The 27179-nt window shown below is 37.3% G+C and overlaps 1 protein-coding gene across 6 annotated transcripts in view; it reads left to right on the top strand.

Moving 5' to 3' along the window:
* The window catches only part of LOC119058026 (membrane cofactor protein-like), a 42367-nt gene extending 17902 nt beyond the window's left edge, over positions 1 to 24465 (top strand). Inside the window, exons 4-13 of one of the 6 annotated variants that reach the window (XM_053667968.1) lie at positions 1683 to 1768; positions 2356 to 2550; positions 4380 to 4562; positions 4917 to 4961; positions 7043 to 7084; positions 9877 to 9921; positions 11591 to 11626; positions 12139 to 12193; positions 12765 to 12796; positions 21352 to 21441. In XM_053667968.1, coding sequence (XP_053523943.1) covers positions 1683 to 1768; positions 2356 to 2550; positions 4380 to 4562; positions 4917 to 4961; positions 7043 to 7084; positions 9877 to 9921; positions 11591 to 11626; positions 12139 to 12193; positions 12765 to 12783 — 706 coding nt within the window. In that variant the 3' untranslated portion in view covers positions 12784 to 12796; positions 21352 to 21441. Of the gene's footprint in view, positions 1 to 1682; positions 1769 to 2355; positions 2551 to 4379; positions 4563 to 4916; positions 4962 to 7042; positions 7085 to 9876; positions 9922 to 11590; positions 11627 to 12138; positions 12194 to 12764; positions 12797 to 19485; positions 19572 to 21351 lie in introns of all 6 variants that reach the window. The other 5 variants (XM_053667965.1, XM_053667963.1, XM_053667966.1 and 2 more) reach the window with 5 other exon arrangements.
* Positions 24466 to 27179: the final 2714 nt, after the last annotated feature.

Here is a 27179-nt window from a genome sequence, read left to right as displayed (position 1 = left end):
CTTCCCCTGGACATGTTTAGTCACTTATGCCATGTCCTAGTTTTTTACCCTCACCCAAGGACATGCTTACTGATTTTAGAGAGGGGAAAGGAGGGAGACAGATATGCAGAGAATCATTGATGTGAGAGAGAAACCCCATTGGCCGCCTCTCATATGTGCCCCGACTGGGAATCTAACCCACAACCCTTTGGTTTACTGGACAATGCTCCAATAAACAGAGCTACACTGGTCAGGGTTGCATGACCTAGCTTTAATGTCAGGCTCCTGAAAGAGGAAAAAATTGAAAATTGAATGGCGGAGCAAGGATGCTGGATCTTTAAATTTCCAGAAGTCACTTCAGTAGGCAATGAATGGGCTTGCAATAGTGGGGGACACATGATAATATTGACTTCCCACTTCTTTATTTGCTTTTCTGTGTCAGAAGCAGCAGTCAGTAATAAAAGCAGAGATTCTGGATATTTATGAGGATAGGGTTCTTTTTTCCTCCCTGGTTCCTGCAGACTGCTTATAAGCTACACTAGGAACACACAGCTGCCTGCTGTTGAAGTGGGATGGGTGACCACCAGAGTGCTAAGAACTGAAAGTGACCAATGTTAATGCAATTTCCCTGTCCAAGTCCTCCCTTAGGAAATAACATGCTTTCTAGGGATTCCAGAGTTCCAGAATAGCTACATCACGCAGATTCTAGCACTGTAATTGTGGTGTAGATGAGAAGATAGATTCTTGTTGCTTGCTACCCTACCATCATCCCCAAATACACTGTAAAACAGAACCAGTGAGTGAGACTTGAACGAATGAATAGTCAGCTGGAAACAGCTATCAGCTGTTTCACTGACTATCTGTTTACTTAAGTAAAAATATCTAGTTTAAAGTTAGAAACTGGTGGGCACTTTGAGAGGTACCAAAAGATTAAGACATAGGCTCTTTTCAAAGAAGTTTTTGTTTTTTTTTGAGAAGCACAATATAAATAGACAGATGTCAAAGCAAATGTAAATTAGAACTACCAAAGAAATAGGTGTGTTTGTGATCTTTACAATGACAGTCCAGAGGAAAATACTGTGAATTTAAATCATTAGAGATTTCATCAAGTAGGGGGTCTTCCTGAGCTTCTGGGAAGATACTCTGATCTGAAGAATATTCCTAAGATTTAAAACTTACGCAGCACTCACCATGTTATTACCCATGCTAACTCATGTCCTACTCACAACAATCCCACGAGCTTTATACTATTATCCTCTTTTCATAGATGAGGCAGCCGAGAAAGAGAACCATTAACCATTGCCCAACTCAAACAATAAGTCAGTTGTGGAGTCGGGACTCAAATCCAGGCAGGAAAGCTCTAGGGCCTGACCTGTGTACACAGTCGCTGTCCTGAGTAGGCAGAATGGTGTGAACTAGGTCCCAGACGTGAACATTGATGAGTCTGCTGGAGAAAGCAAAAGAGGCCAGATTGACAGATACACATGGAGATAATCCGCTCTAGGTCAGAGTGTGCTCAAAGGTAGAAATGCTTTATTAAATTGTAGATTTAGTTAGTACTTTCGTTATAGGTGTTTAAGAAACTTCTCCCTCAAATTACTGAATTGTAGAAGAACTACCATATAAAATTTTCTTCATTGTTATGTGCATCATATCAACCGGTAAAAAAACAAAACAAAACTAATCTTTTTTTTCTCATCCAGTTATTACTTAGTTGGAGAAGCAACTCTATATTGCGAGCTCATTGGAGACAATGTGGGCTGGAATGCTGATCCCCCGCACTGTGAGAGTAAGTACATTCTGTATTTAGAGCTCAGAGCGGACATTCTCAAGCTCTTGGCCTTGGCTCGACCTTATGCTTTTAAATTAAAAAGGCCCCACCTAACTCTCTTCAGGTGTGATATGGCTATTGCTATTCATTACATTGAAATTAAAACTAAAAAGTTTTAAAAATAATACCTATTAATTCATTGTTAAGAACAGTGAGCACAGTATATGTTCATATATGCAATATATGTTTTTATGAAAAACCACAATTTTCCAAATAGTGAGAATAGTGGCATTGCTTTACATGTTTGCAAATCTCTTAATAGCTGGCGTTTTGAAGGAAGACTTCAGGATTTTGGTTGCTGCATTAACACGCCATTTGTACCTTTGGCATATTTCACCACATACTCTTATGGATGAAAATGAAAAAAGATAATACATTTTTTCAAAGAAACTTTCTTCTAAATGGATACTGGATTTACAGTTAGATTATAGAAACAATATGTTAGTGAATTTATTGAAGGCATTTCGGTGGATGTTACTAACGGTGTCTTAATCTTTTATTTTTTCTTTTGCCTTTCCTGTCCTCTTTTTTTTCCTCTTTTTAAGAGATTTTGTGTCAGCCACCTGAACAAATAGAAAATGGTGTCACCAGTAGCCATAAGGAAAAATATGAATATAATGAAGTAGTAATTTATAGTTGTAATCCTTCAAGTGGACCACATAAATACTCACTGATTGGAGAGAGCAAGCTTATTTGTTCTGGGCATAATGTATGGAGTAGTGACCCTCCTATGTGCAAAGGTAAGAATATTTTTATTTATTTCTTCACTTGTAAATAGTATGGAAATATTTTGTAAATACTTTACTGACAAGTAAACAAAACAGTCCTTGTGTGCTTGCTCACCTGTTGTTGGTTTCTAAATTAATTTTTAAGAAGTGAAGTTCCTCAGCCTTCACCACACATTCTTGACATTCCAATTGATACATCGTGAATTACCGTGTAGGTGCATGAGTTGGGATTTTTAAAAAATTTTTTTTTTGCTTCAAAGTATCAAAAACTCAACATACATTGGCTTAAAAATAACAAAGATTTATTTTGTATTACAGTATGTCTAAGAGTTCTGGCTATAGAAAATGGAAGATTAAATTATAAAAGACTCATCTCGCCAATAAGATTGATAAACTCTGGATGAAACATATAGGCATACCTTGTTTAATTGCACTTGGCTTCATTGTGTTTCACAGATTTTGTGCTTTTTAAATGTTTTTTTTTAAGATTTTATTTATTTATTTTTAGAGGGGAAGGGAAGGAGAGAGGGAGAGAAACATTAATGTATGGTTGCCTCTCATGCATCTTCTGCTGGGAATTGGCCTGCAACCCAGGCATGTGCCCTGACTGGGAATTGAACTGCAGTTGTTTGGTTCGCAGGCCCGCACTCAATCCACTGAGCTACACCAACCAGGGAGTGCCTATTAAAAATTGAAGGCAAGATCCTCACCAGCAAAAACATTATGCCTTGATTTATTAGGATACTTGTTTTATTGCCATGGTTTGATACCAAACCCGCTATATCTTTGACATATGCCTGTACTTTAAAAACAATGTTTAATGCATTAGAGCGTGACTTAAAGCAGGGAGGCACTGGAGGGTGTTTGACTCTTGAAAGAAAGGAACCACTGAATAATACCAAAATAATTACTCTTGTCAAGTGCAAAGGGAACATTCTCTAATTACATATTCTAGGCATTAAGATAATGTTTAAAAATTTCAAAATATTGAAATCATTTACATTATCTGATCACAATGGAATGAATGTAGAAATCAAAATAAAGATATCTATAAAATCCCCAAATATATGAAAATTACACAAGACACTTCTAACCAATAAAACAAGAGTTTACAAGCAGAATTAGAAAGTGTTTTGAATTGAATGAAAATAAAAATATAACATATCAATATATCAAAATATTGGGAATACAGCAAAAGCAGCGCTTAATAAGATATTAATAACATGAAATACCTGTATCAGAAAAGGGGAAATGTTTCATCAGTAATCTAACTTTCTACCTTATTAGCCTAAACAGAGAAGAGCAAATTGTACTCTGTACAAGGAAACAAAAGGAATGAATACAGATAGACATCAATGAAACTGAAAAGAGAAAAAAAGTAGAGTGAATTGATGAACCTAACACATAGTTCTTAGAGAAGAACAATAAAATCTTTTAACATATAACCAGTCTGACAAGAAAAAAAGGAAACACAAATTATTAATATCAAGAATTAAAACAGTGACATCATAGAATATATCCAACAGATATTTAAAGGATAAAAGAGAATAACACAACTCTGTGCCTAGAAATTTGACAACTTAAACCTTCTCATAAAAAGACTGTTCTACCTGGGAATCTATCAAACATTTCAAGAATAAGTATTAGCAGATCTACACACACTCTTCAGGAAAATACAAAAGGGGGTGGAAGGACTCATCTTACCACACTTCATGAGGATTGCATTGCCCTGGTACTAAAACCAGACAGTAACATTTCAAGAACATTAAAAACAATGTCCATAATGAACATCCTATATTTAACCAGTTTTCCATTAATTCTGATATTTCTTCACTTTGCAGTAGTCAAATGTGAGTCTCCAATCCCGAAAGATGGAGTACTGCTTTCAGGACATAAAACACAATTTTACTACCAAGACACAGTTCAACTGGGATGCAAGGAGGGCTTTGACCTTCAAGGCAGCAAGACAGTTGTCTGCGGAGCTAACAATAATTGGGAACCACAGCTGCCACAGTGTATTAAAGGTACAGAATGCCTTTCTTTTTTCTTTTTGTTTAGATTTTCTTTGGTATTAAATATAAATGGTACAGAGTAATTGAAATGAAGCAGTTTTCATATTTAATTATGTTTTGACATGTAAAATTCACAAAGAATTCTGCTTTTATTATTTTGTATATTTTCATAGGGCTAGCATGTTAGTATTTCACACAGGTATATAAATTTTTCTTCAGCTTTTTTTATGTATAACATTGGGTAGCAACCATTTTTAATAAAATTGAAGCATGAGTATTTTCATCTAAATAAGTCATGAATTTATATCAGTGAAAGAACAATAATTCCTGAGGGGTTAATCCAGGTGACATTATTTTTTTTTCCAGTGCCAACGCCCCCCAGCACAACACCTCCAGTTGCCACTGTCTCAGGTTTAGTAACTTCTGCTTATATATTTAAAAATCTTTGAAATATCTGAGAATTTACACTCATTCATCATTTTTAGTAGTGAAAGACGGAAGAACATATTCAGAGCCATTCCAGTTGTTATACTTAGTGATTCTAAAATTATTTGCCATAGTCCTCAGATATAAACAGCTATGTTAACTTGGCAAATTATGTAAACTTTAAATGTGAATTAAATAATATGAATTTAAGCTTCATATTAAAATTTCATAATAGTAATTTTACATTAAATAATATGAAAATTATTTAATATTTTCCTTACTGGATGGTAGTGCCCTTTAGGTGGGATGCATTAAAAGCAGTTAGCACAGTGCCTGGAATATGAGAAGTTCTTAAAGGAAGCTCATGTGACTTATAGTATCACTAATTAGATTAGTAAACAAGAAGGTCCATGACTTCTGTTTTTCAATATATTTTCTGTCATCAACTTTACTATTTTATTCATTTTAAAAGATCTAGGACTGTACTTTATTTTGTGGAGTGTAAGCAGTTTTATTTTTATTGTATATATATATAAACATTTATATATATACACACATATATATATGTATATATATATATAAATAAAATCATTTAAACTGGGAAATTTCTGCTGTGTCTTGAACAAGACCGGTATTTCTACTATTCAGCCCCTGCCACAGCTCATACAAGTATTCTTTTTGTCTTTACTGGGCATTTTTATACCTTAGAATAGAAACTAAATTTCATACCAACTAATGGGCAGGAAAAGACCTTATTTATTGAATGAAATGGAGTGTTTCTTGCATGGACTTCTGATCAGCTGCTCTGCTTGAGACTGAGAGATTATTTCAATGTGATGGAAGGAACTGTCTTCCTGATTTCGGTGCTGCGATCTCTGGCTTTGATTTCAGCAGAAATGAGTGAGATGAGGAATAGTGGGAAGAGCATTAGCCTGGGCTGATGTCACTTGGGGCCCTAGTTTGTTTTTGCTCATTCATGGAACATTATTTCTGTGGGCTTTCATTTCCTGCTGTTTAATGAGGGCGTTTGAACTCAGATCTCAATCATTGGCTTCTAATTTGCTTGTATATTTTCTGTTGTTTTAATACTTTAAGGCATTGAGGGGGGTTATGCATGTTAAGGTGGTAATTGAAACACCTTTTTATACCTGGTAGTCTCCATGAGTATCTTAGTTGAGTGCTGTGAAGTTTGGGAGCGAAGGGAAAACTGTTTTCCTGGTGGATATATTAAGATTGCATGTGAATTTTATACACATGGACCATTCCATGTTTACTCAAATGGTCCTAGTGGGTATATGCACTGTGATGGACTATGTTTGTTTTAGGGAGAGAAACATCAGTTTGTGGTTGTCTCTTGCACACCCACTATTGGGGACCTATCCCCAACCCAGTCATGTGCCCTGACTGGGAATTGAACTAGTGACCCTGTGGTTCCTAGCCTGGGACTCAATCCACTAAGCCACACCAACCGGAGCTAGACTTATGTTTGTTGATGTGCGCTTTTGAAAGAGTGGACTATAAGAATTTATAAAGGATTTATAAAACATTGATTGTGAGGAAAGTTGTAACTACAGGTTTTTTTTAAATATGAAAAATTGAAATTCTTCCTGGTCCTGTAAATTATTTTTTATTATCAGTTAAAGAAAGGATTACTAACAACATATAATAATGATAAGGTAGCTCTAATTCTGCTAATATGAAAAAATATCCAAGAAATACTAAGGGAAAAGAAAAGTATAGAAGTTAAGTACTTTAGTATAATAATACTTGATTATTATTTTTTGAGACATATGTTCATTCTGAACACTTGATTTGTGATTTATTATTAATTAACTCCTATGGTTTCCATTGTAAAATACACAGTGAACCTTATGTATACATCTTATGTATTTTTATGAATATATATGTAGGTTAAATTCCCAGAAGTAGAATTACAAAGTTCAGAATGAATGTATATTTTTTCATTTTAATGACTAATTAACCTTCCTTTAAGCGAATCAAAAATCAAAATTAAATCCATAATACTGCAATATGGCTGGTGAATGAAATCAAATTGATTTTTCCAGGTCCTGTTACTTCAACCAAGCCTTCAGGCACAAGTCATCCAGGTTCAAAAACTCCTTATTTACTTATCTCGTTAAGAAGTTTATAACCTGCTGGGGTAGAAAATGATGTCATTTATTAATTTGCATTCCTTTAATTATCAGTGAAGATGAGTTTTTGGTTTACATTATTTACTCATGTCCTTTGTTCATTGGTCTATTAGGCTTCTAAGTAACTTGTGTTGATATGTCAAAACTTGTAAATTGCAGCCCTTTTAATCTGAAGTAAACATTTTTTCTAGGGTTATTTTTTGTTTTTTGTTTTGCCTTGTTTTTACTAGTCAGTTTTCTTTTAAGGGTTTTATACTATTAAGTATAGATTGACTTTTATAACGTTTAATTGCATAACTAGTATATGAATATAAACTTGTAAAATTTCAAAATTAATAAAACATATAGAGTAAAAGATACTGTCTTTCTCTAGGCCATTACCTGAGTTAATCACTTAATAGTTTAGGTGTCTTTGTTTCTTTACATCAATATCCAGTATGTGTAGACACACGTATTTTGGCACCTTTTCTTTTCTTCTTAAACAACAATGGCATTGTGCTGTTCATATATGTCTAAAACTGTGACTTTTAGTCTGTCAGTGGTCATGTATATGTGTAGAAGTTTACATTAATAGGTAGTTAGATATATTGACCTTTTCTCAATGGCTATGAGTGCTGTCTTTCTTACAAAAGGTTTAGGTCTTCCCCATGCTGAAATTCCATGAACATTCCAACCATACATCCTGAATATGTTCTTGGAGTTTAATTTCATTTGAAATTCTTATGGTGTGTCGACTGAGACGGGGTTCCTTTTTAATTCTTCACCCACCTCCATTTCTTGGATAAGTTGTCCGTCCAAGTGTTTTGAAATGCCAGTTTTTATTACAAAGTTTACATTCCCCTTGGCAATACACCAAGCTTCCAATTTCTCCACCTGCTCACCAACACTTGTTATTTTCTGTTCTGTATTTGGGGTGTTAATCCCTTGTCAGGTATATGATTTATAGAAGTGTCCTCCCCTTCTTGGATTGCCTTTTCACTCTTTTGATAAACAAATATTTATAATTTTGAGAAGTCCAATATATCTGTTTCTTTCCCTCATTGCCTGTGTTTTTAGTGTCACATCTAAGAAATCATTGCCAAATCCAGCATCATGAACCTTGTCCTCTATGTTTTCTTCTAAGACTTTTACAGTTTTAGCTCTTATGTTTAGTTCTTTGATCCATTTTGAAGTAATTTTTGTGTATGGTAAAAGGCAGGAGACCAAGTTCATTCTTTTGTATGTAGATCTCCAGTTTTCCATGAACCAAATTGTTGAAAAGACTGTCCTTTCCCCATTAAGTATTCTTAGCACCCTTGTGGGCATTTGATTGTGTATGTGAGGGTTTATTTCTGGGCTGTCTGTTCACTTGGTCTTCGTGTCTGTCTTTATGCTGGTACTGCTGTTTCGATTACTGTAGCTTCTTAGTAAGTTTTAAAATCAAGCAGTATGAGTCCTCGTGGCAATGCTGTTTTTCAAGATGGTGTTGGATAGTCTTTAGACCCTTGCATTTCATGAATGATAGGTTGGATTTTTCTGTTTATGAAATATGAATTTTCAAGATGGGACAGGGATTGCATGTAACCTCAAGATTACTTTGTGTAGTATTAACATCTTAACAATATTAAGTCTTTCAGTCTTTCTGTTTATGTTGACTTCTATTTCTTTCAGCAATATTTTGTAGTTTTCAGTTGTAGGAGTCTTTCACCTCTTGGTTGTTTATTCCTAAGTATTTTAGTATTTATGCTATTGTAAATGGAGTCACTTTCACGATTTCCTTTTGGATTGTTTATTTTTAGTGTATAGAAGTGCAACTGATTTGGGAGGGTAGATTATGTAGCCTGAAAGTTTACTGAATTTATTCTGACAGGTTTGTGTTTGTGTGGGCACATGTTTGTTTGTGTATGTAATCTTTATAGAGTTTTGCATATAAAAGATTATGTCATCTTCAGTAGAAATCATTTTAATTTTTCCTTCCCAATTTGGATGTTCTTGATTTCTTTTTCTTGCTTTATTGCTCTGACTAAAACTTCCAGTATGCTGTTCAGCAGAAGTAGGAAATGCAAGCATCCCATCTTGTTTTTGATCTTAAGGCAACAACTTTGTCATTCACCATTGAGTATGATGTTAGCTATGGATTTGTTTACTTAAGAGAGAGGGAAAGGGAGGGAGAAAGAGAGGGAAACATCGATGTGCAAGAGGTGCATTCATTGGTTGCCTCTCACACGCCCCCAACTGGGGGACCTGGCCCTCACCCCAGGCATGTGCCTTCACTGGGAATGGAGTCTCGACCTTTCATTTAGCAGACCAGCACTTACTCCACTGAGCCATACCAGCCAGGGCAGCTGTTGGTGTTTCATAAATGGCCTTTATTATGTGGAAGTATCCTTCTACTGCAGATCAACTTCTAAATCTTTTTAAGCCTTCCTATATTTTTTCGTCTTACATAGTATCACATCAGTCCAGGGCTAATTTTAACAATAGTCCTAGCTTTATTCAGTAGATAAATTTGATTGCTGTACCACACAGAACATTATTATAGGAAGAATTACTAGACAGGAAAAAGTATTCTGATGGCACTGAATATAAATGTATAATATTTTTGATACTACCTCTAAATTAGAAACATTAATACAATTTATATAAGGAAAGTAAAATTATAAGAGTTTTCCTTTAAAGGCAAAAATTCTAAACCTATAATTTAGAGGTCTTTAGTCTTTATTATTATCATTTTTCTTTTTTACTTATTTCAATTTCTTTTCTTCTAGGAACTTCACCTCCAGCATCACCCAGCCCACCAACTGGTTCTTTAGGTATTATTTTGATTTTTAACACTCTGCATTATTTGACCTTGAAGTTTGAAATAATCACATTTTGATTATCTGTAGTTAGAGAAGAAACCACCTGTCACAAGTGAGTGATAATTGACATTTGTACTCTTTTTTTAAAGGACTTTTTAAAAGATTTTGTATTTATTTATCTTCAGAGGGGAAGGGAAAGAGAGAGGGGGAGAAGTATCAATGTATGGTTGCCTCTCGAGCGTCCCCTGCTGGGAACTGGCCTGCAACCCAGGCATGTGCCCTGACTGGGAATCGAACTGTGATTGTCTGGTTCACAGGCCCACGCTCAATCCACTGAGCGACACCAGCCAGGGCATGTACTCATTTTAATAGTACAGATACTATGACAAATGTAAGCAGAAGTATGTGTAGACACATGTAGATAATACAGTTTTCAAGGGGTTCCTCAAATTAGAATTTCTAGTAGGGCGAGGTAACTTTCTCAATTGCTGTGTTTCTATGTAGGTTAAAATTTATAGACTATAACTTGCTTTCTATGTGAGAATGTCATTGTGATGGCAGTTGGTAGATAAGTTTTCTTTCTGGTCATACCTTGTACACCCAAGCCTTAAAGTATTATATGTTGGTTTAATGTTTTTTCAGAATGGGCTGGTATAGCACACTTTGTGTAGGCTCACGGTTCACAGCATATGTATTCAAGAAAATTATAAAGTATAGTTGTGTCATTTAAATGAAATATAAAGACTACTTGGTAAGTAAACGAAGAGAAATGTGTATTACCTTTCTTACGTTAGACTGGTTTAACAAGGGTTATCTTTTCATAAAAGGCACCTTAGGCTTGTCACGTCTCCCCTCTGAATACTGTGGCCAAACCATCATCCATCATTGTGCCAGTGCCAGGGCCATCCTAAGACACTAAACACTTGATAATTTTTATGAAACGAAAAGAGCAGAGGTAAACATGACATTGTATGCTTTGACATACAGAAACTTAATAAAAATAATGCCAATTTAAAAGCAGAGGTGCTACTGACCAGCATTTGTGAGGATTAAGATTCTGTAGTGTTATTACTCTGGGTAGTCAAAAAATGCGTGTTTAAGTTTCTGAGCAAAATTTTTGTCCTTGTGCCTGAGTGTTTCTTTTGCATTTTTAGAATCTCCTTGGTATGTCTTAAATTGGGGGTAGAGGTGCATGAGGGAAGATTGATTATAGCATATTGTTTGTGCAGATTCTGATAATTACACTTGTGTAATTAATGGAAGTTCATTATGACTTATTGCACAGATCCACTGTTGGTAGATGCTTATAAATTAATTTTGTAATAAAAATCATAAGAAGTGATAGACTGAATACAGAACTAAATCAACTCTAATGGGATAACACATTTTTAAAACAATTTTCCACTAACCCAGTGAATTCTGATTGTTCTAGTAGTACCCTTTACTCAGGAACCTGGTGTGGTGGCCACAGCATGAAACAATGTTGGACCCTAAGCCTGGAGTCAATTACGAGGGTTCTGTGACCAAAATGAGCTGCATGCCCTACCAGTGACACTAAACTAGATTAATAACTTTTTTCTCTGATGTAGTCTATAGATGATCTGATTAACTAAAATGTAATTGCTGTCTGGAGACTCACATGTGCTCAGTTATCTTCAAGCTGGTTTTTTTTCCCCCTCAGGTGGAGGAGTAATTGCTGCAATTGTCTTTTCTGTGGGTAAGTGTCCCAAATTTGGATGCCACTTAAATCAAAATAATAATGTGAAGAAAAGCACTATTTATTCAATGGATTTTTCAGTTTCTACAGTTTTTATAGCTTGAAATAAAGTTAACCAATCTAGGAACACCTCTCCTCTTATCTGACGTACTACCTTGTGTTGGTGATTATATATTCACGGAAATTCTATATGTTTGCTTAGTAACAAGTCCTAAATAACAGATGTCTTTTCAAGATGATTAGTCATATCTGTTTGCATCCCAAATATGTTTTGGATAATTTTCTGTATTAAGCGAGGACTCTTCTCTGGCTTACTGTGGACTGTTTAAGTGATTCCAGGGAATTAGATTTAGATGGTGAAGAGTCCAGATGGAATATAAATGTATATGTGCTTAAATAAAATAGCATTTTCTGCCCACTGAACTGTAACCAACGTTAATTTCTTCTGCTAGGTTTTTAATATTGGTAATTAGTTATCAGTTACATTTCACCTGTTCTTTGGTTTATTGTAGCTGCTGTCCTTGCAGTCATTGGCAGCTACTTCCTGTACCGTCACAAGAAGAAAGGGTAAATTAAAGCATGTTTCTTGAACATATTGGTGCTTCTCACTCTGTATGAGCTTTTGTGCAGCTTTTGTTCGCACTCTATCGCATGCATTTTTTAATGTGTGTGCATGACTGTGCCATCGAATTGCATTTCTTTACTAAAAGTAGTTATAGCTACTTTTGCTATCATTGTAACAAGAGAAATCTGCAGTGTTGCTTCAGCTATTAGTCTATAAGAAAAATTCCTGTAGGATTTATGGTTTAAGTTCTGCAATAAATCATGGACCATGATGGGGCCTTCCACACCCTAGGTATACATACCCTACATTCTAAACTGGGATGGTGGCTAGGATTAAATTTAAAGTTGTTCACTGTGGAAATTTTGACAGATATGTTCACCGGAATTTTTTAATGAAAATTTCCATTTGTCCTTTTTACTTAAGTAGTTGTAAGAAGCTATGTAGATGTCATTGAATACCCAATTTGATTTTTTTTTTCCATTTGGAGTTGTTATTTATGCAAGCTGAACTGGGGAATTAAAAGCAACACTACTTGATTTCCCTCTTATATTCTCTTAATTTACTATGTTTCAGGAAAACTGATGGGCTTTAACATGCTGAGAGGGGTAAGATTTACAAGGCACCTCATTAACTTTATTTGTCTTTCTATTATAAAAATAAGAAGATGGGAAACTTAGAAGACAGAAAATGCACAAATTCATCTAAGTTCATGGGGTTTTTAAGCATCAAACTTAAATTCTAATGAAATAATTTATAATTTAATGAAAGAGAATAAATCCTGGAGCATAAATCAACATTATGTGCTTTAAAGCACAGACCAAGACTAGATGCTTTGAAATTTCTGATTTTTAGTTATTTGTTCTTCCCAGTTATTTTGGTAATAGCCTGATAGATCACTAATTTTAGGAATTTTGGTATTCATGATTTATGATATATGTATTTTTAGTTTAGATTTATCATTAGGTTTGGGCTCTGTAATAAAAGTACATTCTGCACTCATAACGAGCTCAGACTTCTTTTGTATTATGGGTATTTTTAAACACCCACAATTCCTTCATTTGAATCTAAAGTATTTGTAGAACATATGCTATGCGTATGTGATTTCTCTTTCAGTAATTTTTTTTAATCATATACACACATCAGAGTAGGAAAAACAGTTAAATACTTATATAATTCCAAAACGTTTAAGTAGAAATCACTGCTAAAGAAAGCAAAACAATATAACTTTATGTCCTTCACTTTTCTATTTGTTTAAAAATGTCAGTGCATAAAAATAGTGCAAGGTTTTTGTTTTTAAAATTTTGTTTATTTTAGAGAAAGGGAGGGAGGAAGAGGGAGAGAAACATCAGTGTGTGGTTGCCTCTTGACGTACCCCCCAACTGGGGACCTAGCCCATAACCCAGGCATGTGCCCTGACTGGGAACTGAACTGGTGACCCTTTGGTTCACAGGCCAGTGCTCAATCTACTGAGCTACAGCATCCAGGGCAAAAGAGTTAAAGGTTCTTAAACAAGTTTGAATAAAACACTCTATCACTTAATGGTTCTTTAAAAGTAACAAATTATCTGAGCATCAATTTAACCTCCAGATTAAAGGTTCAGTACCATCACTGATCTGAAATTCCATTACTAATGAGCTCCACATGGTGCTGCTGCTGGACCTGGGCTATACTTTGAGGAACCAGGGTGAAGACTGTTACTGATGTGCCAGTATATTTGAAATTTGAAGAAATACAATGAAGTTTATAGGCAACTTTTTCTCCTGTTTTAGATCATTGGATTTTAAAAAACTCCTCATCTATGTATATATTCTAAAAAGTATGTGGGGTAATACCTAGTAGCTTTACCTTGCTTTCCTTTTAAGAACGTAAAGATTTATCTTACATTCTTTGAACTGTTTAATGTTCATAGTCCTTGTACACCCCCGTACTGCAAGCTGACCATTGTTGCCTTAGAAACTCCTTTCAAAACTAAAGTGCATGCAGTTTCTTCCCTGTTTGTAGAGGTTACTCTGGAAGGAGGGCACCATGCACAGTTAATCCCAGGTTGCTGTTAAAACTTGGCACAAAGTGGACTTGATGTAAATTTGTATTTATGATGATTTGGGAATGCAGTTGCCATTCTACAGACTTCGCGTCAAAGTACAAAATAGTGAGGAGGCTGAGAATGTCCATCATGTAGGTGGACACTAAACTCCCTGAGGACTGACTGAACAACTTGTGAAGAATAAATAAGAGGAGACCAACGAGAGGAATCTGGGAAACTGCAGGGGCTGTCCAGGATCTTCAGGAACTCTTCCAGATAGGAAGTGCCAGTAAACTCCATTGCAGACCACTCCCTCCACCTTGATAAGGCCAGTGGGAGCTCCATCTGGGTGTTTTGGTCTACCTGCAAGATCGCTGCAGTGTGTTCCAGCCACACTCCCCATAGCCCATATCGGGTTCAAATAAAAGGAGCAAGCAGGATGAACAAGATGTCTCCAATTGGGGCTCTTCCAGCCTGACAAGGTAGAGCTCCAGACACCTGCCTGGCTCCAACTAGACTGCCAAAACTGCCCAGTACTCACAAGCCATACAGGGTCACTTCTACACAAGACTATGTTCTATACACCAAAAGAGAGAGAGACCTGATGGACTAGGCAAGCTGCAAGAGCAATAGAGAAATCTCTGAGGTTGGAGCTGCCAGTGAGAAACATTGTACATGTCCCTTTGCACCTTAATAGGGTGGATGGGAGCTCTGTATAGGTGCTCTGGCGTACTTGTAAGTTTGTTGAATTATTACGAGCTAATTTCAACTCCAAAGGGAGGAAGTAGGGTCCATAGAGTACACACCTGCCTGGATCCTCTCTGTCTCACTAGGCCCACACCTTAGATGCTATAGGGATCTCCTTGGCTCCAAGCACCCTGCCAAAAAAATCATCTGGCACACACAATCTATACAGAGGCCTCTTCTACACAAAGCCACTGTATCAAGACTGGGAGAAATCACTATTTTGTCCAATTCATATTAACAAACATAGGAACTGACACAATGAAAACAAAAGAATGTCTCTCAAATGAAGAAACAAAAAGTGTCAGAAGAAACCCCAATGAAATGGAGATAAATAATTTGCCTGATAAAGAATTGAAAGAAACAGTTATAAGGGTGCTTATCAGACTTGAGAGTGGAACACAGGAACTTACAGAGGACTTCAATGAAGAGAAAGTATAATGAAGGATCAAGCAGAACTGAAGAATGCAATAACTGAAATGAGAAATAAACTAAAAGGCATCAGCATCAGATTAGTTAATGCAGAAGAATGAATCAAGTGACCTGTAAAACAGACGAGTGGAAATTAACCAATTAGAACAGCAAAAAGAAAAAAAATTTAAATGAGGATAGTTTAAGGGACCTCTGGAATGACATCAAGTTGACAAAAACTTGTGTTATAAGGATGTCAGAAGAAGGAAAAAGAGACAGGTAAAGAAACTTTACTTGAACAAATATTAGTAGTAAAACTTCATGGAAAAAGAAACAGACCTCCAGGTCCAGGATGCACAGAGAGTTCTACACATGAATCCAAGAGACCGAACCAAAACACTGTAATTAAAGTGGCAGATGTTAAAGATGAAGAAACAGTTTCAAAGGCCTCAGAGGAGAACAACGAGCTTCATACAGTGGAAACCCTAGGAGGCTGTAAGCTGGATTCTCCGCAGCAGTCGTACCAGCCAGAACGATGTTATGCTATAAAGAACCTACAACGTAGAATAGTTTACCTGGAAAGGTTATCATTCAGAATTGAAGGAGAGATTAAGAGTTTCCTGGAGAAGCAAAAGCTAAAGGAGTTTTATCACCATTAAAACAGCCTAATAAGAAATGTTAAAGTGTTTTCTTTAAACAGAAAAGGAAAGGCCACAACCAGAATAAGAAAATATGGCAAAGGAAAATATTTTTATTTAATACATGCAGCAAATCAGACATTTCAAAAGCTACTACAAAGTTCAAAGACAAAAGTATCAAACTCAGTAAACTCAATAACTAGGATATACACAAAACAAAAACATCTACAGTATGACATAAGAAAGATAAAGCATTTAAGGGGATATTAAAAATACAGTCCTTTAAGAACATATTCATTCTTAAATTTTTATAAGCTTAAATTATAGAATGATATATATAAATCTCATGGAAAGTATATGCTTATTAATTGCAAAAATTAATATTGTTAAGATGTCCTTACTAACTAAAGTAATAAACAGATTCAGTACTATTCCTAACAAAATACCAGTGGTGTTCACCTCAGAACTAGAACATCTGATTGTAAAATCTAAATTGAACCAAAAAAGACCTTGAAAACCAATGAAACCTTGAGAAAGTTTGAAGTGGAAGGTATCACGCACCCTTATTTCAAACTATACTACAAAGCAACACTAATCAAAACAGTATGATACTGGCATAAAAACATATGTAAACAATAGAATAAAATAGCCCAGAAATTGTTGCTTATTGTGGTCAGTGAATCTATGACAGAGGAGGCCAGGACATACAGTGGGGTAAAGACAATCACTTTAAGTGGCACTGGAAAAACTTGAGAGGTGCATGCAAACAGTGAAATTGGACTGCTTTCTTAATACCATATACAGAAAAGCTAAAAATGGATAAAAGACTTAAATGTAAGATCTGATTCCATAAAGCTAGAAGAAGACATAGAAGTAAACTCTTTGACCTCAGCCTTAGCAATATCTTTTACGTACGTCTCAGGAATGGGGAAGAAAAGCAAAAAATAAATGGGACCACGTCAAACTACAGTATTTTGCACAGTGAGGAAATCATCAAGAAAAAGGACAGAGAGCCTACTGAGTGGGAGAAAATATTTGTTAATAACATCCAATGAGCAGTTAACATCCAAAATGTATAGGGAACTCATACAACTTAACACACACACAAAATAGAATCCAATTTTAAAAGCAGGCAGGAGGCTTAAATAGACATTTCTCGAAAGAAGACATACCAGTGGCCACCAGGCATGAATAGATGCTCAGCATCACTAGTCATCAGGAAAATGCAAATTAAACCAAATGAGTTGTCACCTCACACCTGTCAAAACGGCTGTAAGTGCTAGCCAGGATGTGGATGTTGGCACTGTTGATGGGATTGTAAACTGGTACAACCACTATAGAAAAAAGTATGAAGACTCCTCAAAAAATTAAATACAGAGTTACCATATAACCTAGCAATTCTACTTCTGGGTATTTGTCCAAGAAAACAAAATTACTACTTTAAAGGGATATATGCAACCTTTTATTCACTGCAGTATTTATAATAGCTGAGATATGGAGGCATCATAGGTGTCTGTTGATAGATGAATGGGTAAAGAAGCTGTGGTCAACATATATAATGCGATATTACTCAGCAATAAGGAAACATAGAAGGGGTGGAATCTTGCCATTTGCCACAATATGGAAGTGCCTAGAGGGTATTATGCTAAGTGAAATATGTCAGACATTAAAATACCATGCGATTTCATTTATAAGTGGAATCTAAAAACACAAAGCCAGTAAATAAAAACAAACAAATCCATAGATACAGGGAACAAGCTGAGGATTGCCAAAAGGAGAGGGGGTTAGGGTGATAAATTAATTGAAATTGAAATGAAAAGGAAAAGGAATGAGACATAGAATAGCCAACAAAATGTGCATGTACATGTAAGGTTTGATTACACCTTAGACTTCTCTGGGGAAACTGCTGAAGTATGCAAGGTAACGTGTGTGAGGGGGTATGTGTAGGTATGAGAATACATTAGGCGCCCTTGTAGCATTTCCTAAAAAGTGTATGACTGGAGAGTCCATATGGGAGAATGTCACCAAAAGTATATAAGGAAGCCACTGTCAAAATACAACTGTCCCCCATCCATTGGCTAATAAAGAACAAGGACAAAGCAAAAAAACAAATTACAAAATAGTATAAGTAGTCATTTTTAAGGTCATTAAACATCACTGAAATTATGTTGAAAATGGCCATGAAATTTTTTCTAATACAGTTTTCTGTTTCTTAGCTCTAACCCAAGGACAGAATAGGATTCCCAAAGTCAGTCTCAAATGGGCTCCATCCACACGCTCCTTGCATTTCCTTTCTTAGCGAATTCTTCTGCCACACTGTCTCGTCTTGGAGTGCACAGCGCCGCCCCACGCCCCTGCTGCAGCCCCGTGTCGCATATCCTACCTGCACTGTGTGCGTCCGAAAGTCTGCTGCCTTTTCTTTACATTAATAATTCAATGTTTCCACTTATTTGCAGTGTGTGATTTTTCTTTAATCCAGTTATTTCAATTTCAGGGTGAGAGTTTGCCAGAGTTTATTAGAATTCTTTGCATAATTTTTATATTTCAGTAATTTAAATCATTGTGACTAAATTGATTTTTTTCATTGTGGATATTTATTATTTGTTAAAAACATAACCCTGTTTTTAATGTTAGGCTAATAATGCCTGATTCAGTAACTTTGCATTTTTTAAAAAATATTTTACTTTTAAGCTATCTGCTTAAATGTATGTCACAAAGTTTTTGGGATCTACTGTACGTACTGGCCACTCAGGTGATGGACACTAGAGTGACATGTGACAAAGAACTGAAGAGTCAAATGAACTTGAACATTTTTCTAGTTGGTCCTCTAATTTTTGAGCATTCAACAAGCTCCTCAAGCATTTTAAACAGAAAACTAAGATGACACAGAGATTTTGTAGTTACTTGAGCAAGCACGTTAATGAGATTTAAAGGCATCCCAGGAAAGTGGAAAGTCCTATCATCAGTTTTGCAGAGACCTTCTCTGAGGTTGCAAACGAATGTGCCCCGGGAAAAAACTCTGTTCAATACAGAAGTCACAATGCAGCTGGAAATGTGTGACTTGCCACAGAATGGATTTCTAAGGCAGAGTTAAATGCATTTCGTATGTGCGCTCTCTGTGTTCCCTCAAATCTAAGGCACTAGAGACCAGGGCCACTTCTCCCTCCATCTGTTACTCTGTGAAAGACTTTACGTAATCCAGTTCAGGCTCCGTGTTTCAGAGATAAACAGATTGCACAGAAAATTAGCATCTCTATTTATCTGCTGGATGAGCTGTAAGACTTCCAGTTTAAAGGAGCCTCTTGCACGACGTTCCTCCTTCTGTTTCCTAAATAAGAATCAGAAAAGTCACCACATGCGAACCTCTCACCAGCGTTCCTTCCACTGCCGTCACTCGTTCCGCCCCAGTCATCACGCCGCTCCTCCTTCTGGTCTGTGGTCGCCATTTTATTCAGGCCTTTTCCCTTCCTCTGTTCAGCACCTACCTAACTGGTGAGAGCCACAGAGAACTATTTATTTCTCTCTGAGAAGAAGAGATGAGAGGTTTGCTTGTATCATTAAAAGGTATCTGCTTTCTGTGTTTCTTTTCAGATGTTGAATAAATATGTAGATGTCAGTAACCCTATCTAAGATACAATAACAGTAAACATTAAAGCGGGCACTTAAATTCCTGTTTCCTGTGCCAAATTATCCATCTTTTTATACCATTCCAATTTTAATGGAAAAGAATGTGAACTGACAGGCTTTGTCTTTGAGGCGGGGTCCCCTTGTCCTCTAGCTTTTAATTGCTGTGAATCTGAAATAATTTTTTAGCTAAGTGGCAAATAATCATAGACCTGTTCACTTTAAGTTCAGGGAAGAAAAATGTCCATTTACAGAAGCCAAAATACATTTTACTTATTTTTTTAATATGCTTAATTTCAAGTTGTAAATATTAACTCCGTAAAGGCATGTATCTTTTTTCTTGACCAGAACTTTTTTTACCATATAAAGAGAAGCCAGCAAAACAAAGATCCCTAGATTTTGAAAAACTGTGGATTGCACTGCCTGAAAGCTCTTGACCCCTCCAGCTTCTGTCTGAATAAGATGAACTGGAAGTGTCCCTCTGTTAGAATGTGTGTCCGCAGAGCGGGGAGGAGAGGGAGATTGTATCCCAACACCTGTGGTGTGAGGTGCTACCCTGGGTTACACTGAAGACTTTGGGTGCAGGTTCTGCAAAGCCCAGTGGGAAGGGCAATTTCTTGGTAAAAGCACAGTGGTGTCTTCGATCCCAGGGGGAAAGGGGAGACAAACACTCCTATTAGAAGAGCAGTCCGGGCCTCCCAGCGCTCTCTATCTTGTTCTCTTGGGATTCCTTGGGGCTGAAGCCAACCAGGAAAGTGGTTTTTAGAATGTCATGACCTTCAAGTTGTCTGTAACCAGTCGAAGTTAATTTAACAAATGCCGAAGTTAATATAAAATAATGGTCATTAGTAATTGGGATTCAGATCTTTGTCATCTTCAAATAGCTTCATTGTTATATCAAGTAAATATTGTTATAAATTTGTTGTCTTTCTCACATAGGAACTATATTTTAAATTCTAATTTAAAGAAAAGGATTCCACTTTACAGAGAAAAAAATGAGTTGACTTCAAGAAATAGAGAAATACAGCCATCTTGGAGCACTCAGGGACTGGCCTAACCACGACATCGGCCCCCACGGTAGTTTTTAGGAAGCTTCTGGACCACAAGTGGGTCCCGTGACAGTGGTGGCTCACAGTGGTGCCTCCCCACAGAGAGAAATATCAAGAATCCAGGGCTAACTGGTCCTCTGACACTGGGCAGGCATCCCGGACGTGCTTGCTGTCACAAGCATAGTGCAGATAACTGGCTGGGCCTGTCTTAGTCTATCTGTCATGGTCAGCTGACTGAGGCGGGGACGACCATGACATTTTGTGATTCAAAAGGTAATGGCCGTGTGTGGCTGAGGACTTCATATGTGTCCACTCCAATGCAGGCTGTGCTGGAAATGTAAAATCCATGACAAAATAATAATATGTCCCCTGTATTGGGTCAAGTAAAAGACATTAAAATTAATAGTCCTGTTTAATTTTTTAATGTGGCTTCTAGAAAATTTAAAGTTACCCATATGACTCATATTTTTTAGACAGTGCTGGACTAGGATGAGAGATTCTGAGGGAGGAGAACTGAACATCTGAAATTATTTTAAAATAATTATTTCTTAGATCAGGGACTTGATACAGTTTATTTTAACTGTCCACTTTCTAAGTAAGCTTCTGAATTTCACTTCTGTACTTAATCATGTTTCTCTTTCACGCTACCTCTTTACCTCCCTCGCCTTTAGGAAAACAGAGGTGAATGCCGAGTACAGGCCTTGCCAGGACAAGTCGAGCACTCCAGCAGAGCACGAAGTGGTTTCCCCCAAACTGGCATAAGACTTTTTACCTTCTGACTCTGTTAGAATGTCAAGGTCCACATTAACTTCGCACGGCTGCTGTGCACAACAGTATGGAGCATCCTCAAAAAGTTAAACACAGAACCCCCTTATGACCTGGCAGTTCCACTTCTGGGTACCTATCTGAATGGAGTGCAGTCATGATGTGGAAGAGATACCTGCCCCTCCCTGTTTGTTGCAGCATTAGTTACAATAACCAAGACGTGGAAACAGCCAAAGTGTCCGTCGACAGATCGGTGGACAAAGGCAGGTATACTTGCACAGTGAAATACTATTCAGTCATAGAAAGGAAATCCGGACCTTGGCAACAACGAGGATGGACCTTGAGGGCATTTTGCTAAATGAAATGTCATACAGGGGAGACAAATACTGTGTGACCTTACATGTAGAATCTATAAAAAAACAAGCCATCCATTTTGGAGGGACCGGAGGTGGGTGGTGGGTGGTGGGGTAAGAAAATTGAATGAGGTGTTCAAAAGTCACAGACTTACAGTTACAGGCGCATATTGGGATGTGACACGCAGCATGGTGACCGGTGTGCTGGAGTGCATGTCGGCAAGTTCTTAATGTTAAAAATTCTACTCACAAAGAAAAAAAAAATTTGTAACTGAGTCAGGTATAAACTAAAATTATTGTGCTATCATTTCATAATGCAAATTATTAAATCATGTTCACCTTAAACATACAGACGTACACATTATATCCATAAAACTATAAAGGAAGAGCCTACAGAGGTGCTCAATGATTTCTTACATTTGTCATGAGTGTTCAGACGGTGCTCAGGGTTTTTTTGTTTGTTTATTATTTTTCAAGTACAGTTTTCTGGTTTTTACTCCCATCCCAGCCCAGCCCACCCACCCAGCCCTCCCTGCTCCCTCCCATTTCCACCCCCCTTAGTTGTTGTCCGTGTGTCCTTTATACTAGTTCCTGTAAATCCTTCCCCTTTACCCCTGAAATTCCCTCCCTTCTCCCCTCTGGTCACTGTCCACCTGTTCTCTATTTCTGGGTCTTTGGTTATATTTTGCTCGTTTGTTTGTTTTGTTGTTTAGGTTCCTGTTAAAGGTGAGATCATAGTATTTGTCTTTCACCGCCTGGATTATTTCACTCAGCATAATGTTTTCCAGTTCTATCCCTGCTGTTGCAAAGGGTAGGAGCTCCTTTCTGCTACAGGTATAATTGTCATTGTCCTTCCATGCTTCTCTGAAAGGGGCATGAATTTGTGTCTGAACACCCTGGCGCTTGTACCTCGAAGAGCAATTGGCATTTGCAGGGCGAGTGAACACAGGGCCCCTGGTGGTGTTAAGGTAGAAAATGTTTTTATAAAAATCTCAAAATTTAGAGAAATATACTTCAAAATGAGATTACATTTCACCTGTAAAGAATGTGACTTTGGAACCCTTTATTAAAAAGTTAGTAATACCAACTCTTAAGATTCATGCTTTCAACTGTTATATATATGGAATATAGTTTATTGTAAAAAGTTTGTGTAAATATGCATATAAAACTTGAGCCCTTAAAAATTAAAAACAAGACTACTAAAAACTGAGTTTAAGTTTGACCTCCTTAACTAAGGATATTATTGGAATATACTCAGAGGAAACAGTAAAATTCTATTAAAAAGAAACATTTGTAACTTCTTGGTTGTTTAGAGAAGCCATAAGTAAAGTTAATGTATGGCATTTGTTCACTTTTTTTTTAAGATTTTATTTAATTTTAGAGAGGGGAAAGAATGGGAGAAAGAGAGGGAAACATCAACATGTTGTTGCCTCTTGAGCACCCCTACTGGGGACCTGGCCTGCAACCCAGGTAGGTGCCCTGAGTGGGAATAGAACTGGCGACACTTTGGTTCACAGGCTAGCGGTCAATCCCCCGATCCACACCAGCCAAGGCTGTTCATTTTAATATCAACTAATCTAAATCGGTAAAACTTCAGCAACAGTCGTATACGTCTATAAAAAGTTAGAACACATTCAATAACAAGAATGCCAGCTTAATACAAAGTGAATGCTGTGGCCTTGTAGTTTTTTCAGGGAGAATTCTACTCTTTAAGGGATGTAGAGTTCTGGCCTTGGTGGTTTTCTCCCCCTACTTGAAAAAAAAAACATAGCTCACTCACTCGGTCACCTAGCCTTAGGCAGTTTTGTGGGGAGTAGACTTAGATAACCTCAAGTTGCATCAGAATTAGTTTTTGTATGCATCTTGCCAGAAAAGGAAACTGTGTTGTTTGTGGGTCCTAGAAGAGAAATCTCTTAGCTCAGTTACCACTTCATGCTCAGGTGGAACAGATTCCCCCTCTTCTGAGTCCTCACACCAGTCAGGGTCGCTTTCAGATGACCCAGTGGACAAAAAGGAGGGACTGCTACTCGAATTCTTTCTTACACATTTTGTTTTACACTTTTCTGTTTTGTAGCACAAATTGGGCCAAAGAGATGTTGCCCCAAATTGGACATGATTTGGGGAATCAGTGGACCAGAGGAAAGACTGTTTTACTCTATAAAGTGTGCCTTCCCTCTGTAATCTCTGGTGAGGGGCATTTGGAAGATGACTTTGAGTGGGAATAAACTGGAATTTGGAATTACAAGTCTACTTATTTTCACATACTTATTTTGAAGAATATAGTGCTTGCTTAGAAGCAGGGGTAGATGTACTATTTACTTGTTAAAGCCTAATTGAAATATTTTTCAACCAAAGATTGCCACACTTACCAAAATAAGTGAACTTTTATAGTAGTTTATGCTTCAAATTAATTTTTTTCAATTTAATATGAGATTAATATATATAAATAGTATGTCAAATAATTTTTCAGTTGCTGAAATTATGAGGGAACCAATTTTTGTTGAAAAGTTTGTTCAAATGACAGAGAAGGAAGGATATTTGAATTAAAGTTTCTTAAAGCTGGGAAAAAATGTATTTGCAGTGAAATGGGAAGCCCCGTGTGTAGAGGAGGTTTTTGAAAAAATCTTCAAAATCTGCTAAAAATAAAATGGAAGATTATGAACTTTCCCCTTTGTGCCACTGTGTTTCTCTCCAGTGTGTTTTTCGTCAGTCTGTATGTTTCTGATCGGGTCCCATCTTCTCTAACCATCCTGGCAACAGTCATCCTGACTCACATCTCAGAGCCAAAATACATCTGGGCTTCTCCACTCTCAGCCCATCACGTGCCTCTCCTGTTCAGTAACACCAGGTTACCTACAGCACGAAGTCCAAGTTCCTGAGAATGATGCTTGAAGACCTCCTACAATTAAATCCCCACTTTTCTTCCCAAGACACCTCTTTACGCTGAATTTCTTCAAGTAACCTGTCAGTCAAGCCAGACCATCTGCCCTGTGCTGCACACCTAGTTCACTGGTGCCTGAAACACTTATGGTCATGTCAGATTCTGGGCTTCTGTCCAGGTATCACATAGCTTGAGTCAACCACATCAAAGGATCTATAGACAGACACGTCTGCTAAAAGACCTATCTTCCACGACAGTTTAATGCATAGGTATGGTGAACTAATTAAAAACCCAGGTCCAACAGTGAAATTACAAAATTTGATTTGTGTAACTAAGTTAGGATTTATTTTTACTTATGCAAAAAAAAAAAAATTCTTGCTCTTGGCATTAAATCAGATTGCTAAACCCTGGAGATCAGGCTTCAGTGTGTCTCAGTCGTGGCTGCAGTGCAGTCCCCTGGGAGCTTCCACCCAGAGTTCTCTCGCAGGGTCTGCAGCGTGGCCTGGGCGCAGGGACTTCTGTTTAAAGCTCCCCAGTGCTTTAATAGGCAGCTAAGGTTGAGAATCTGCATTAGTGACTCGAGTCTCAGGGTCCACTTCTGCACAGAAACTTATCATGGGTAAAGGCTTACACTGACTTAAGAAATTTGAGGTTTTATTAAATTGGCCTATTAAAGAGATGAGAAAACTGCAGGTCTTGTTGCCTGGCTAACCAAACAAGATAATCTGTGGCTTAAAAATACAAAAGCAGTCTTTCTAACATCAGCATTAGATGAAAATTAGGTTGACTACAAATACGGCATTTTATCAAATTGTCTTTTAACTTAAGGTTATTTGTAATACTTGCACATTGGTATAATATATACAGGGAGAACACTCCAGGTGATTAACAGTGGAAGTCTGCGAGGGTGCTGAAGACACCTGGAACAGGAGGAATTTGAACGTTCATTGTTAAGGCAGATGTTAGGTTTAAGGAAAGTAGGCAACTCCCATACTCTAAAATTTAGTGACCGCTAACATTGTAACTTGAACTTTATGTATTTAAAAAGTTGGAGTATTCGTACTCGAGCAGAATTTAACATAGTGTACCGACTTCCAGAAACCATGCAAAACTGAGTGACTGTGCTCCCTCCCTCACACTGCACCCTGGCCCCCCACCCAGCTGCATTGTTACCTTATTTCCAGGCTCATGAAAGGTTCCACTGAAATGAAATCGTCTTTGTAAATAACAGCACTGCTGCCCTCCTGTGGACAGACGGGGCATTTGACAATCTCTTCCGTAAGCCTTCAAATTGTCTTTACTCTGAAGTTTTAGTCATTACCAGAAGCCGTTTATCATTTTCTTTTGGGTCTGGCATTAACTAGCTCTTTCCCGGTTTCCTTCTGGGAAATTAACATTTGTAAAGTGTCTAAACTCTGTCCCTTATTGTGTAATATGGGGAAAGTACAGCATTGGGGATCTGTAGTCAGTAAACTATTCTTCCTTCCCTGTCATTTATATACCAGCAGAAAGTGAACGAATTGCCATAGGCATAGATCCATTGACGAGGTTAGCCCATGAAAATCTGTTAGCCTAAGAAAATCTGCACAGAGGCAGTAACACTGATTGATGTTAGCAAGAGGAGCCACTCACGGTTATGTTTTTTATGTCACTTTTAAAGAACTGAATTATTGTATGCTGCAGTGGTAAGCCCTGCCCAGATATCAGGAACAGTAGCTCTGCTATCCTGGCACTTATGGCTCGTGGCTTCCCTGAGAACTTTGGAAACGACTGGTATTTAGATGAGCACTTATTTATGGCATTTGGGAAAATGATCAGTCACTGATCACTTGCTGCCCCCTGTAAAGGCTCCTAGGAAAATACTACTTCAGTTTGCGTTTGACATGGGACTCAATTATGAGAGAATCCTTGGATAAGATCACACAGAACCCAGCTTCTCAAATTTTAGTGTGAAGGTGAATCACTTGAGAATCTTGTTAAATGCAGACTCTGATTGGGTAGGTCTCAGGTGGGGCCCAGTGTGTGCATTTCTGAGAGTCCCACATTCTACCCACTGTTTGTGGTAATGGCCTCACAGATATTGGGGTACTAACACCTGGGACCTGTGGATGGTACCTGTATGGCAAAGGGTCTTCGAAGATGAGATCGTGGATGGGGAGACTATCCTGGATTATCCGGATGGAGTCCTAAATATAATCCCAATCTTGCAAAAGGAAGACAGAGGGAGATTTGACTGTAGCAAAAGGCAATGTGACCACTGAGGCAAATGCTGCTGGCTTGGAGGGTGGAGGAAGGAGCCTCAAACCAAAGAATGGAGCTCAAAACTGGAAAAGGCGGGGAGACTGATTCTCTCCTAGTCTCTGGTGGTTTCATGGCCCTGCTGATACCTTGATTTCAACCCAGTGAAACTAATTCAAGTTACAACTTCCAGAACTGAAAGAATAAACGTGTGTTGAGACACCGTGTGAATGTTTATGCCCCTCCAAATTCCCATGTTTTG

The sequence above is a fragment of the Artibeus jamaicensis genome, unplaced genomic scaffold (assembly GCF_021234435.1).
Source record: "Artibeus jamaicensis isolate MK-2021 breed Jamaican fruit bat unplaced genomic scaffold, CSHL_Jam_final contig_475, whole genome shotgun sequence".
NCBI classification, from domain to species: Eukaryota; Metazoa; Chordata; class Mammalia; order Chiroptera; family Phyllostomidae; genus Artibeus; species Artibeus jamaicensis.
Note: the sequence above shows the minus strand (reverse complement) of the source record. Positions and strands in the feature narration are given on the sequence as shown.